The sequence below is a fragment of the Larus michahellis genome, chromosome 16 (assembly GCF_964199755.1).
Source record: "Larus michahellis chromosome 16, bLarMic1.1, whole genome shotgun sequence".
NCBI classification, from domain to species: Eukaryota; Metazoa; Chordata; class Aves; order Charadriiformes; family Laridae; genus Larus; species Larus michahellis.
This window is the reverse complement of record NC_133911.1, coordinates 4,523,176-4,537,895: the sequence shown is the minus strand read 5'-3', so window position 1 is coordinate 4,537,895 and position 14,720 is coordinate 4,523,176. Positions and strand designations below refer to the sequence as shown.

General features: G+C 52.7%; 1 protein-coding gene across 2 annotated transcripts in view; it reads left to right on the top strand.

Moving 5' to 3' along the window:
- Positions 1–12,606, top strand: part of SAMD11 (sterile alpha motif domain containing 11) — a 125,653-nt gene extending 113,047 nt beyond the window's left edge. For both annotated transcript variants that reach the window (XM_074609452.1, XM_074609451.1), the window contains exons 12-14: positions 4,390–4,514; positions 8,942–9,052; positions 11,747–12,606. In XM_074609452.1, coding sequence (XP_074465553.1) covers positions 4,390–4,514; positions 8,942–9,052; positions 11,747–11,995 — 485 coding nt within the window. In that variant the 3' untranslated portion in view covers positions 11,996–12,606. The remainder of the gene's footprint in view (positions 1–4,389; positions 4,515–8,941; positions 9,053–11,746) is intronic.
- The last annotated feature ends 2,114 nt before the right edge of the window (positions 12,607–14,720 follow it).

Genomic DNA, 14,720 nt, shown 5'->3' with positions numbered 1-14,720 from the left:
AGGGAGGAAAATTATAAATGGTTGGCGGCATGGGTGGCGAGGGCTTTTACATGGACACCTGTCTGCAAGACACTGGCCTGGGACGATGGATTCTTTTCAGTCCCTACACGCTGGGCCCCATCTGGTGAAATGCTCTGTAATCCATTACCAGTCTCTCGGACCATCATTTATCATAGAGCAAGACAGAGGAGGCCTGGCAGGGAATAGATGCTGCCCTTTATGCATCCTCGCAGTCCAGCAGGATCCAGTGACATGTCATTATTATAATAGAAGGTGCGTCCCCTCTGGCCACTTGGCACTTATTTGTTATCATTCTCCGAACTGCCAGAGCGGTGGTGAGTGGGTGCACCCATGCGTAGAGATGGACCAGACGGTGCAGTATCTTCCCGAGGAGGGACGGGAGGAAGGACAGGAGCCCTTCTGCTCTAGGGGCTTTAAAATTAGAAAGGGCCAGTGCCTGGATGCGGTGTGCTGAGGGCTGGTCCTGTACGAGTTGCAAACGAAATACACACAGAGGCCAGAGGGCTACGGAAGTCCTTCCTGGGGTTATTCCTGCATCTGGTGACTTCAGACCGGTGACAGAGCTGAGGTGGGAGCAAAAGGGCAGGGGGACACCAGAACACCAGGCTCTACAACCCCCTCTTCAGGGGTGCTGAGCGCACAGAATGGGGAACGAGTCTTTGGGGCTACTGGGGCTGAGCTCTTCTGCAGTCACCATGAGATGTTGGGTTTTTCTTCAGGGAACAGGGGTGTTTTGCCGCTAAATTCAGTGGCGGTAGGTTTCTACCCTCTAGCTTTTACGTTCTGTGGCACAGAAATTGCTAATAGGCCAGAACTCAAAGTATTGGTATTTACCTTCCCCCTCCCAAGAATATTTCCACCAGTCAGTCCCTGTTTTGCTGGTATGAAAGGGAAGGGAAAGCAAACTCTCGGAGATAAATATTTTGGCCGTATTATATTTCTCTGTGTGTGGGTACATGGAAAATATTTCTTGTTCCCATACAGCGGGCCTGTCGTGCCCTCGCTCTTGGACTCAGCAGGCTTACTGTGTGTGCATCTGTGCGCATCTTGACCTCTCCCTTCCTTTCTTCTGCGGCCACGAAGAGACAAAGGAAAGCAAACCACAGAGGAGAAAGGCTTCTGTAGGAGAAGCAGTTGCTAGCCCAGCTCTGCTGGCGGTGTCAGTAACCCTGCAAATGATCCCGCATTCGGTGGGGTGCCAGGATTGCAAGCGTGTGTGCAGGAGAGGGACCGGAGGGAAGCCTTACACCTTTCCCCTCATCCCTGCCGGCTGCGAGTGCAGCATCTGGGCAGAAAAATCTCTGTCCCCACAGCGGTGGGGACCTGGCGAAGTGTGTGTGTGTGCGGTGGCGGGGAGCGACCAGCCTCTCTCCCTGCAGGCTGAGGTTAAACCCTGAGGATGGGTCTGGCTGGCTGGTGACTGGAGAATTCATTCCCAAGCGCTGTGTTGCTGCAATTCAATCCTTGGCTTGCTTTTGGAATAAGGAAGTACCTAATTTTAAAGCAGTTGGCTGTTACAGTCGGATCCCCTCAGAGACGCTTGCTCTGGCTGCAGATGGAGGTGTCTCGCCCGAGCATTGACTGTGCCTGGAATAATTGAGTTCAATTTCACTTCCTCTATTTACCAAGCTGCAGCCACTCTTCCAAAAAGGAGAAAGAGAATTACCCCCCACCCTGAAAAAGAAAAACCCTCCCTCGAAACAGAAAAGAAAAAAAGGCCCTGAGCCTTTTGAGTGTTTTTGAATTTTAACGTAAGCAGCTGTGAGTTTGTCTCCTGGAAAATGGAATGCGGTTGGAATGAGAATGAGGGCTCTTGTCCATCTGTCTGTCTGGTAGCTCGGGGTGGCGAGGGGAAGGAAAGTGCTTGCTGGCCCTTTGGCAGCGGCCTCTGCCTCCGCCTCCCGCGCGGACCGAGTCCTCGCTCGCTGGAAAGCCGTCCCTTTCTCTGCAGCTGTTACCAGACACGCACACAAGTACTGGAAGCTTTTTCTAGCTGGGAGCAGAAGGGGTGCGAAGAGAGCCAGGAGCTGCCTGGCCTCCGGCGGGCGCGGGGTGGGGAGGGTCTGCGTGGGCAGAGCTGGGCCTCGGGCAAGGCTGCGGGGGAGAGGGACCCGGGCCTGCCGGAAGGAAAGGTGGGAGAGACTATGGATGTGAAGGGCGTGGGAATCACAGAATCATAGAATAGTTCGGGTTGGAAGGGACCTTAAAGACCATCTGGTTCCAGCCCCCTGCCCTGGGCAGGGACACCTCCCACTAGACCAGGTGGAGGGTCTGGTTGTTGCTCACAGCGAGCGCCCTGAGGGTGCCGGGCTGGTACTCAGCGCTGGCAAGGAGCCTGCGAAGACGTGCCCGAGTCCCTGAGACATGGGGAGAGAGAGGGACAGCCTTGTCCCCGATCCGGAGGGACAGGCAGAGCTGGCAGAGCCAGCCGGCCTTGGAGGGCTTCTGCTTCTCCCCTCTGCGCTGGGGTTGGCACTCATCCGCACTGGCCCGTGCCTGTAAGGAGACGCGGACTCATCCCCCTTTGCCGGGGGGTTGGTGAGCGGTGGCTGTCCCTCCCTGCCTCCCCAGGAGCCGGACGGTCCCTGTCTCACACCCCGGGTGCCCGTGGGGCTGTGGCTGCAGCAGGGCACTGCCGGCCCCGTCTCCGCGGGTGGTGAGCGACAGGAGCAGCGCGGAGGGTGAGGCTGGGGCGGGAAGTAGGAAGCTGGGAGCGGAAACGTAGCGGAAATGATTGCATAGCGTCTGACTGCCGCTCCTGCAGACTGCCGCTGTTTTAAAAGCATCTTATTGGCATGATAACTTCCTCTGTAAATCCTGTCCCTTTTCCCGTTACCTTGCACTGTGCTGGTGGCTTTGCCAACTAGCTACTGGAGACTCGGCGTGTGGCTTTGCTCTTTCTCCGCCTCTTTCTGCGCCTCTTGCCCTGGACCTGGCTCAGTCCCCCGGTGGAACCAGCCATTCCTCCTTCTCCGGGCTCGTGCTCCCCACCATGATTTTGTTGGGTCCCACTTTACCTTGTTGTGACTTGCAGAAGCGCTCCCCGACCTGCTGTGGATGGAGCGGGGGAGTCACAGCCAGGGGTTTCGTCCATAGTGTGGAACAAATGCCTCAGGGAAAAACCTTAAGCCAACAGAACAGATAATTTTGTGGTGACAAACCCCTGGGAGAAATATTTTTTCTGGTAATTTGTTGCTTTGTGGCCTGAAGCAGAACAGTTTATACCCCTCATAAAGTCTTTCTCTGCTCACTGTAAACACGGGTGTTCACATCCTTATAAACGCCCTCTTAGTGTAAGTGCTGTCATGCAGCAGGCAGTTCCACGGGTGAATAATGCCTTTTTTTCCCCCAAAGCGGTGCTTTCTGGAGCTGGGTTTCTTCATTACTTGTTTCTGCGTTTTTCCTTTCACACACCGCAGTAGATACAAGTTACCTGCCTGGCATTTCTCTCGCCATTTCTTATGCTCTGTGCCTCTCCTCCAGCTCCTCTCTGGGCTCCAGCCCCGTTTTCTCCCCGCGTGCACGTCCCGTGCCGTCAGGCACCGGCGACGCAAGGCCTGGGGGGGCTGGGGCGGGGGGGGCAGGGATGGCTATTCCACCCTTTTGGAACCCATCACCTTCGTCTCTGCTGACAGGGCTGGGACCTGAACCGCTGTTGCGTTGCGGAGAATTGACATATCGGCTCGAAGTGAGCTGTGATGTCTTCGGAGTGTGGCGGGAGCTGGCAGGGGTCATCCCGTCACCCGTCACATGCTGGGCCAGCAGAGACGCCCGGCTCCCGCGGGGGGAGCGGAGGGAGGGCGGCGTGTTCTGCTGTGGTGGGATGGACCCAGCCGGTGGATATTTCAGGCTGGGATGGATTGAAAACGAACACTTGGAAAGAGCAAGATGCTCTCCAGCGGTTCACGCTCCGGCAAGGCAGTGGGCCACCAGGGAGAGGTGCCGGGGCCCGTTACCATTCGGAGCACGTAGCCAGGGGAAGGGCTGGGGGAAAAAAACCCACAGGGCAGTCAGAGTTTTCCGCTTTGCGGTGCGTGTGGAGAAACACTCCTTCAGGGTTTTTTTTCTTTTCTCTCCCCTCCCCCCATTTCTTCCCCGCAGCTGAAGAACATTAAACACATGAAATGCATTAGCTGGGATTTTTCCTTTCCCCTGCCCCCCTTTCCTAAGCTGGGGACCTCCAGGAGGAAGAGGCCTATGAATTGACCCTGCCCAGTGCTTTAATTGACAGGTCATTAAAGATGAATGTGTGGCTAGAGAAAAATATTCAGATTGCAGGCTAGTTGTTGTCCGTGTGGGATTTTAATGATTTATGTTTCTTTCTCCTCCCCTCCTTCCTACCCCCCCCACCAACTCCAAACAATCCAGGCACCATGGGAGGTCTGTTTCTGGATGGTGAGGAAAGCCCTGCACTGGAAGACATCAGCAAATGGACGGTGGAGGATGTCTGCAGCTTTGTGTCCAACTTGTCTGGCTGCACCGAGTACACTCAGGTAAATCTCTTCACAGCCTCAACAACGTCACGGGAGGAACGTCCTCCCCGCAGACCCCTGTTCTCTCCCGCTCCTCTGTGCCTCTTTCACTTGCCGTGTCCCCCGCAGAAGGTGTATCTCACAGCCCTGCAGGGCTTAAAGCTTTTTTTTTTCTTTTTTTTTTTTTTCCTAGTGGATTGCTGAATAGCTACTTGTAGAAAAGACCCTGAGATGTGTGATGGGCCTTGCGGATGGATCGCAATAAGGGAGAGGATGGGAGTAGGGGCAAGGTTAGGCGTGAGCATCCGCGTTGCAGAGTTGATCGTGGTTAGTGGCTCTGGGTGTCACTATCTCTCACGGGCCAGCTCCTGCTTTTAGAAGCTGCCCTGTGCTCCGTCACAGAGCTGAACCCGGCGGTGGCTTTGTGTGGGGCAGCCGTACCGAATCCCTCGGGACTGCCAGGTGGTCCCTGGATCGGGGTGGGCAGCTCGCGGTGCCAGCCAGCCCGGCAGAAGGTGCTGCGTCCTCTGGCTGCACCCAGAGCACTGTGGTGTCAAAGTAACCTCCGTGCTTACACTGTGGAGTGATGGTGACTGTGATTTTTAAGCTCGTTATAGCAGAGTTGAAACATCCATCAGTACCGGGGGCTTCATAAAGCCTGCTCAGTGTGAGGTCGTGAGGTGCAATACAAAAAACAACCCTGTGTTTTTGCCTTCCGCATCTGCTCGAGTCTGTTATAAATGCCCCATTGAGAAAACGCACCAACTGCGAAGGCGCAGATTCCTGAGCCGTCTGGGACAGCCCCGTAAGGAGGATATGTGTGCTGAGGAGGGAGGGACCGAAAGCAGAGATAGAGAGGCGAAGGGCCAAAGTTCAGGACGGTCTGGCCTTTCAGCAGAGAGACATCCTAGGCTGAGAACAGGCCTTGAAAGGGAGGAAGGGGAGCAGGAGTCGCGCTTCCGCACATGCTGATGCGAGAGAGGAGCATCCCTGGCTGACAGCTGAGGAGTGCAAAGCCCTGCTTTGACAGCCAGGCTGGCTGCGAGCCGATTTCGCAAAATGTGCCTCCTCTCTGGCCCTTGCCGTCTCTCCCTCTGTTAGGCCAGTCTCCTCTCCCAGCCGGGCTGAGACGGGTGAAGCTCCGCACTTTGGCTTCTGCTGGGACTGTTCAGAAAGCCGTGATTCCCGTTAGGTTATGCAGATGGGACGGTGTGCGTGGGGAAAGACGCGTGCTTTTGCATCCCTCCAGAGGGGATGGGGAAGCAGAAACCTGGAATTGCCCCGCAACTCTCCTGTCTTGCTCAGGTGATGGGATAATGTGCTTTCAATCCAAAGGCTGTCTTTCCTTGCCCCCTCACCGTGATGTTAATCCCATCACAACACGCTTTGTTGAAACCACCAGTAAAACCAGTGCTTCTTTGGAGCAAACAGCTGTGCACCCCCGTGAGGGGCAGCATTTAGGAAGGTGAATGCTTGTTACGGAGATGGGGTTCATGTAACATTCCCCAAGAGGAATGACAGAGATGTGGGTCGTGACTGGGAGTGGGTCAGGGTGACTGGGAGTGTGGGGGAGAGAAGGGTCACTTCTCATCATGGAGAGAGGGAGGGAAAGGACAGTGGTTAAAAAAAGATGATGGTGGATGGGTGGGTGTTTACGGGAGGGAGAAGCAACACGTCGGTGCCTGCAGAGGGGAGTTCGGGAGCTGGATTTAGTGGGAATGATCCGGGGATGGGTGGTGGGTTCAGGAGCGTGTGTGTGGGCTGCAGTAGGTGTTGAAGAGAGCTCAAGCAAAAGGCTCAAACCCCAAAATACACAGCTGCTCCCGTTCTCTGTTACCCCCACGCCAACCAGTGTGCTCTTGCACCGGTAGCGTTGCAGTTTGCCTGCATTCCTGCCTTGGGGAATGAAGCTCAGAGTTGCCTGGAGGTTTCCGAATTAGGCCAGTAGGAAACGTCCAGAAATCTTTACCACAGCCGCCTTGCAGAAGGCTCATCCATCTACACCTCCCGTGCCAGCTCCTGCTACACCAGTGGGGAAGGAATCAATCGCTTGCTGAGACAAAGGTTCAGCAAATCTTAGTGCGTTGCAAACAAAATATTTTACGCTAATGGGAGATGCTGTAAACAGCCTCCTGTCGTGGCCTTGCGTTGGTGCATTACATGGGGGGGTGCGTGGCTTAAGGGACGCTGCGTTTTTCCGCGCTCCGCTTACATGCTTAACGGGGTTTTTTTTACCACTACGTGCAAATGCCAGCGTTCAGGGGTGACCCGGCTCCGCGGCGCTGAACGGCAGAGCTGGCTGTGTTCTCGGCTCCAAACCCACAGCTGCCGGGGAGGTCTGGCACCGGCCTGCGGGGCTTCTCCTGCCAGGAAAACCCGGCGAGGCTTTGGTGGGACGCTCTGCAGTTAGAAACATGGTTCAGACAAATAAGAAAACTTCAGCAAAAACAAAAGTTGCCACGCCTGATTTCAGCCCTTGACAATATTCAGCTTGGTCCCTGCAGTGGATCAAGACCCGTGGGACGCCCAAGGGGGAGGCTTTTCTCAAGCGAAGGCTTTTTGTGGAGGGTTTTAGTGCCGAGCGAGGGGAGGCCGTTGGCTCCCAGCCAGGTTGGCTTCAGAGGCAGGAAAAGAAATCGGCATAGTAAGTTTTGCTAGGTCAAAGAGCAGAAACACACGCTGCAGTCATGAGCAGCTTTGCTGGTGGAGTCCAGCAATAAAAACCACTTGCAGCAGCTCAGCTGCCTTGGCTCCAACAGCCACCGCCACCCTCCGAAGGGACGGCTCCGGGGTCCAGGCTGCTGCGGAAAAAGAAGCCATTAGAGTAAATTCACACACACACACACACCCCCGCCACATTATTATTACTAAATTATTATTAAACTAAACACAGTAATAATAATGCCGAGCATCAGCCGCTGCGTGGAGAGGCAGCAGGATCAGGCCCCGCGGGCAGTTCATTTGGGCGAGCATCCAGTTCTGAGCTGGGGGTGGGGGGGGGTGTGTGCGCGTGTGTAAAAATTGCCGGGGAGCGGAGGTGTGGTTTAGCGGGGAAAAAACCAAACCCCAAGCATGTGAGTGACATCTCCCAGAGCCCAGGGGAACCTGCTGGCTCAAGTACCAAATGGTGGCAGTTTACTCTGGAAGTCTGGAGCCTGGGGGGCCGGAATGACCCCCCCAGGGGAGGCTGGTGTAAGTAGAGCCCCGCTCTGTATATGAAGAACGGAGCAATGAGACCACGCACCAGCCCTTAACCTTTACAGCACAGTACAGATTAGGTGGAAAGCTCCTGCATGACCCTGTCATTCGAAATGGATAGGGCAAAACAAAGTATTTTTTTTTCTCTGCTGAGGAATGTGTTAAAATGCTATAGTTTTGCACGGCTGGGTGTATTAGAATGTGTTCATAGGAAACTGCCATTTGCTGTGAACATACGGCCCTGCTGCCGTTTCTGTGATTGTTGGTGTGCGCATCCCTCAACCAACCGGAGAGCGGGGAGAGACTTGTCATGTTAATGGCAACCAGCTGAAGGGCCAGGGCGGGTGGCGCAGGAGGGTGACGCCACGTTTAACGGTAGCCCTTGGCTACCACAGTCAGTACAGTGGCACTGCAGTATTTGTCGGTCCATGTTATGGAGAAAGAAAGGGCCTAGTGCTGCCATAGGCGGGTGAGAGGGGCTCATCCTCTCCAGTCCCAGTTGGTGTGCCGGGTACCGGGAGTCACCGCCGAACGGCGTGACAGACCGCGTTCTCCGGGCTGCTCGCATCTGCTAGGGATGGTTGTAACATACAGCAGGCAAAGGAGGGGAAAAAAATAGTAAAATAAAGAGTGCAAAACTGAGTGTTGCACCTGAATCCCTCTAACCTGCAGACTGTGCTCCACAGATGTGTTTATGTATTTTGCCTGGAGACTGTTTTGGAAATTAGCAGCTTTGAGAAGGAAATGCATGAGCAAGCGAGTTCCTCCTTTTCAATTGCATATGCCTCACTGAAGACTGCAAATACTTTTGAAGTCTACTGGGTCAACTTTTTCCAAATATCCACACAAGTGTGAGTGACCTAGGATTTGCCAAAATTTAGATCCTTACCTTTTCTCTTGTTCTGCCCTTTTTGGAGTTGGGATAGGGCCCCTGGGCACGGCACTCTTCTGTCTCAAATCCACTCCGGTACGCTGTCAGCCGGGCTTTCTCGTGATGTCCCACTTGGTCAGCCGTTGTGGTTGCTAAACCTGGGGAGGTTCCCCAAAGACAAAACTTCACGCCCCATCCCAACATTAAAAAAAAAAAAGAAAAAAAAAAAAAGTATTGCTTTATTTAAGCTGACCCAACCAGCTCTAATTCGCATTCCCACGGCTCCTTTTACGTGTTGGCTCCGAGCAGTGGCAAGCCAGGCGGATCAGGTATGTCACTGGCATTTCTGAGCCTGGACCTGTGCTCTGGTTTCTTCCAGGTATTCCGAGAGCAGGCTATTGATGGCGAGACCCTGCCCCTCCTGACGGAAGAGCACTTACTGAACAACATGGGGCTGAAACTCGGACCTGCACTGAAGATAAGGTCACAGGTAGGAAAACTTCCTATGTAGTAGCAAGTGGCACACTTTGAAGTTGTCCGTATCTGTCAAGAGAGCTGGTTTATTGAATATAATTTATCCAGCAATAATTGTTTATTTATTTATTTGTAATTCTGGTTTCAAGAAAGCTTTATCTGTTCACCAAAATGTTCCATATCTTCATCCGGAGCCAGTCACGTAACTCTTTCTGGAAGAAAACACGGACACTATTCAGTGCCCAGGGGCAGAAGCAAATAGTCCAGGACAGGTGATGGGAGGGAGTAACAGGGATGCAGGGGGAAACTCTTCTGCTGTTCCCAGAAATACCGGCCAGGAAAGAGGGAAAGCTGCAAACAGGTGATGTGAGGTAGATGGTTTCAACACACCCGAACCCAGTCATCCCAAAGCACCTAAAGAACTGGGTAAAGCCATCTCGGGAACCAGCTGCCGCTTTATCCTAGATGGGATGGAAGTCCTTTTGCTGCTCGTTTCCCTTGTAACGAGCTGCCTCTTGGCACTTCTCCTTTTTAGGGACGCTTGAGGCACAAATGCATTTAACACGGCTCAGCATCATCTGTTGATTCCTTTCCCTCCCCAGTGAGTAACGGGCCAGCGCTTTCCCTTCTCGGCTGCTAGTAACAGCCTTCTGGAATGTTTTTATCTCGGGCTACTCAGAGCTTACTGGTCCTGCTGATGGGCCGTGCCACCCCCCCACCGCACACACCCCCCCACCTTGTGCTGGTCACCTCTCTTTAGATAAACTGGAAGTAGAAATTGTGTTTGCCCCTGTTGATGTAGTCGAGTTCTCTTTTAGGAGACAGTATTTCCTCCTCAAGAGGCGGGTTTGCTGTTGTGCCCTTATAGCAATGGTTCTTCAAAATACCTGTTTTTCCCCCCTCTACGACTTGGCTCCCGCATCTCTCCCTGGAGAAGGCTGTTCTCCTGCCTCCCCCACTCATGGTCACGGTGACTTCCATTCCGGTTGCCTCCACTTCCCCTTGGTCAGACTCAAACCTAGAAGAGCAGCTCTGCTAGCTTCTTCTTTCTTTTTTCTGCCCCCCCCACCTTTAATCATCAGAAAACAGCTGTGCCATGGTATTCCCTAGGGAAGCATGTCATGCGAACAGTCATGGCAGTAACATGCGTGTGTGTACACACACCCACACACCCACACACACACCCCCCCGCACAGACAGTCACCATTCTGGCGTAGGGTCCCTAAACCCACAAGCTCTACATTTGCTACATTATGGTAAAACAATAAGACCAACTTTACTACTTTCCCTACAGCCCTCACTGTTTATGAGGGGGCTAATAAAAAGGTTCTGTGGGCAATTGTTCCCTGTGGGTCAATTCGGTAGGAAATAAAACTCTTATGTTTCTTAAAAAACAGAGACCGCCAAATAGCTCACAGACATTCTTAGATCAGATTTTGGGGGGGGGGAATATGAGATATGGGCTGAAACGAGAAAAACCCTGCTTCGATTTAATCAATAGTGTTTATAAAGTTCTAAAATAAGGCACGGTTGGAGTGTGTGGGGGGGTGTAAGCGGGGAGCAAAGCCCTGATGTTGCTAACTGAATAATGCCACAGTTGTCTGGGCTGAACACAAGCCTGTGTTTTTGTTTAAGCTTAAATGGGAACCAGCTGTGTAGGTGCTGGAACGTTGTGGGGCCTTTGGCCCTTGCTGGGAGGCGAGAACGGCTTCGGGAGCGTTTGCTTCGGTCCTGCAGGAGAAGGGAGAGGCTGCAGGCTTAGCGTTTCCTCTGCACTCAACAGCAGCCACCCTCTAGCCAGATATTTATATTTCCCCCCCTCTCCCTCCCCCTGTTGCCCCAGCCCACCCCCAAGAGCAATTTCTGCTCTTCCGAAGTGGGTGTCGTGCAGGGTCCTGCTGTACGAGACTCTGGGCTGGGTTAGCGAAAGGCGAGGAGAAGGTTTCCAACAACCTGCCCAGCCAGCGGTGCCCGTTAATGAAGTAACAGAAGTGGCAGGAATCTGTCGGCCCTCGGAAGGCAGCACGGACAGAGCAGAGATGACCTTGGAACTGCTGCTTACCACCAGTGTCCCACTCACGGAGGGGATGAGCTGGGGTCCGGGCACCATCGCAGTTGTCCATGCAGCCTTACCTAGCCGGGAAAACAGGCCCCAAGTTTCCACAGTCCCCTGATGAGACAGTGAGACCCGATTACTTCAGGTCAGAGGCTGGACTCGGTTGAGTTGGGAGGTTGCACGCTTCCATTCAGCCCACACCTCAGCAAGGCCTTCCCTCTCCTTCTGGCCAAGAACACATGGACGCAAAACACAGAGAAGGGCCCGCACTGCGCGCCCCAGCACAGCCGCAGCCTGTGGGCTGTAGAGCAGAGCTAGGGTAGACCTTGCTCTAAGGTAGACCTTCGGGGCGCAGTGTAACAGCGAGGGAGCGCTACTGCAGGACACAGTCCTTCAGAAAAAAAGAGAGAGGAGGGAACTGTCCTGGTCTTCTCTGGGAGGTCACAAAGGTGAGGACTTTTTTGCTGGATTGGGAATGGCAGCGCTTCATCCAGATAATGTAACCTACCTCTTTTAGCTGCAGTTCACTTTGGAGCACAGAACTTGGGCTTGCGCCATGAAAAGCAGCTTCTATGTGTTTCTGAACACACTTTGTGCACATTCGCAGCCCTTTTTTGCCCGCCCGCATTTATTTCCTCTTTTTTTTTTTAATAGGTCGCCAAGAGAGTGGGCAGAGTTCTGTACATGGCAGGCTTCCCCATGGCATTCCCACTGCAACCTCCCGGTTTGCGGCCACCGGAGCGGGACCTGCCCCCGGCCGATCTCCGACCGTCCTCCACGGGCAGCGTGGCCTCCCCCTTCAGCAGCGGCCTGCCCTCCGCCAGCCGCGTCTCACCAAAGCAGGAAAATGGAAACCCCTCCATCATCACCGGGATCAACGACACCACGAAACCTCCCTCCTAACTGCAGGACAGCTCTTGACTGCTTCTGGAACTGGGGTTCAGTCGAGCAAACGGAAGGTAACGCGTTTTGAGAGCCCAGGAGAGCCTCCCGCCGCAGCGTGAGACACAGGAGTGAGGAAGGGAGGTTTTTAATTTTTTTGGATGCATTTGCTTTTTGTTTAAAAAAAAAATAATAAATCAACACACACAGACACAGAGAAGTTTTAAAAACTGTAAAAAGGGAAGGAAAGAAAACTATCCAAAGATGTACTCAGACAACGTAAGTGAAGAGAAAAGAAAATGCTTGTGGAGGATGGCAGCAGCATTCCCTGTCCCTTTCACACCCCTTCTCGCTCGCCAGGCTGAGACGGAGAGCCGCGGGCAGGGAACAAACGCTTTTCTTTGCCTTCAAAGAAACACAGCTTTGAGGAACTCCTGGGTGTGCCTCCAAGCAGGGAAGGGGACCGGGCACCGCTCCTCCCAATGGTACTCAGCACCCCTGAGCAAAAACCCCCATGAAAAATGAAACCAACCACCTTCCCACCTTCTCCTCCTCCCTGGAAACTGTACTCAGTTCCTCATTCAGGTGTCTATGCATCTCTAGCAACTTTGAAAACAATACCAAAGACAGACAAAAAGAAAAAAAAAAAAAGAAAAATTAAAAAAAAAAAAAAGGCAAGTTCTGGTCCATGTTTACTTCAGTGTGGATGGTACGGCACAGGCGGCTCAGTGCTGTCCCACGGGCTGGGGGCTGCCCTCCTCCCCGGCGCGTTGTCCCTTTCGGCACACACGGAGAACGGACTCTGCCTGTGCTCCAGCCCTGCAGAGGTTTGGGGTTGGGTTTGGTTTTTTTTTTTCCCATTAGATGTTTTGTTTTAAAGAGAAGAAGAAAAGAGTGTGTGCTTTGGCAGGAGGAAGGGTCCCAGGCCTCACTCCGACGTGGCCCCCTCCCTCCTTCACGTGTACAAGAGACTCATTTCTACATTCGGGGTGGGGTTTTTTTGTTCGTAGGGTTGTTTTTGTTCTTTTTAAAGCCTTGTTACAGAGGTGGATGTAGTTGCACATTCTGGCCTGCTGTGGACCATGAGACGGATACCTGTGCGTTCCCGGAGGAGGGGGAGGGATGCTGGGGGATTCAGGCTAAAAACAATGGATAGAGGTTTTTACTACTGTGAATGAGACGGTAACTCCTGGGGGTGACCCCCTGTGACTTGTACAGTTGTGAACAACAATCACATGTGGTACTTTTCTCTCTCTCCCTCCCCCCCCCCTTTTTTTTTGTTTAAACGTTGCACGTGCTACCGTTTTTTCTTACCAAATAGCTTGGTGGTACATTAGCTTCTTTATATTGTAAAAAAAAAAAAAAAAAAAAAAAAAAAAGTCATTATCCATCACATCACAATAAAAATGCTTTCCAGCAATCAATTTAAATAAAAAAGAAAAACACTTAATTTACAAACGCTATCTTGCTTCCTGAGCTCCTTGCAAGGGGTTGCTTTACCCGGAAAGTCTCCTTCCATTTCTTGCGTGTGCGCTTGGGCCACGCGCCAGGGGTTGGTAACTCCTGCTGCACCGGAGCTGCTCCATTTCTGGCCTAAAAGCTGGTCTGAGGTTGGTTCCCAGCTGCCGGGAGGCAGACAGCACCTCGCGCGCTAAGGTGGAGAAAGCAGAAAAAGGACCTCCTTTCTCTTTGGGAAGAAAAGGTACGTTAAAACCTTTTTCTTACAGTTAGGGCTTTACAGTTCTCATCTTGGCAGTCGTATCCCGGGCTCCCACACGCAATTCGTGAGGACACCAGGCTTCACCAGCTGTAGGGAACCTCAGTCTGGAGCACTCCCGAGCCCCTAATGAAGCAGCAGGTGCTTTGGCCCCCTCCGAGAGGGCTATAAATGACAACAATATTTACAATAATGATGATGTTAATAATAAAACCCAAATTACTATTCTGAGGTTACTTCCTCCTCCTTACGGGATGAAGCATATCTGGGTGCGTGGCTGGGAAGGGCAGGTCTAGTAATTACTGTAAGTGCAGTTGGGAAGGGGAGACCCTCTCCATCCCTATTCCTGCCACTAAGCTCCAAAAAGACATAAAGAAGTGTGAATGAAGCAAACACCCCACAACACTGTGCTACAGCAGTAATTACCTGCGCGGTAACGATGTCTGGAAGCAGGAAAGGAGCAGTACTCAGTGTAGGACAAGAAGAGCTTAAGTACCTCTTCACATACACCGAGTTGTTACCGCTTACACCTGTGGGTGAGAGGGAGAGCACGAGCCAGGCTACAGTACATCTGGGTGTTTAGCTGCCGTAAGGCAACGTTTCTGAGCCGTGGGTCTTGTGACTCCATGACAATAGAACTTGAACAAAACAAAAGGAAAAAGGTGGTTCTCCTGTTTTTTTAAAAAGGCATCTTGTCCTCTTGCAGTGTGCAGGAGTGAGGGTGCCTGGAGAGAACGCGTAGGCAGTGTGGAAGGCAGGTAGCTTGGCCACCCCTAGAGCTGACAGACAGCTGCTGACCTCACTGAACGGTGGCAGAGAAGAACAAAGATCGCGTTTAGTGCTGGCCCTCTGTCGCCTGTCCCACAAATCTGCATTAACAAATAACAGTGCTCTCGACAGGCACGGTTAGTTTTCAGGAGTGATTCTGTCAGATATGCCCTAAGAATACTTAACTCTTCCTACCTCTCTCAGCAAATACCCTCTATTTCCAGTTTATTTTCCAAAGAAATATGTTTCCTAGCTGCCAGC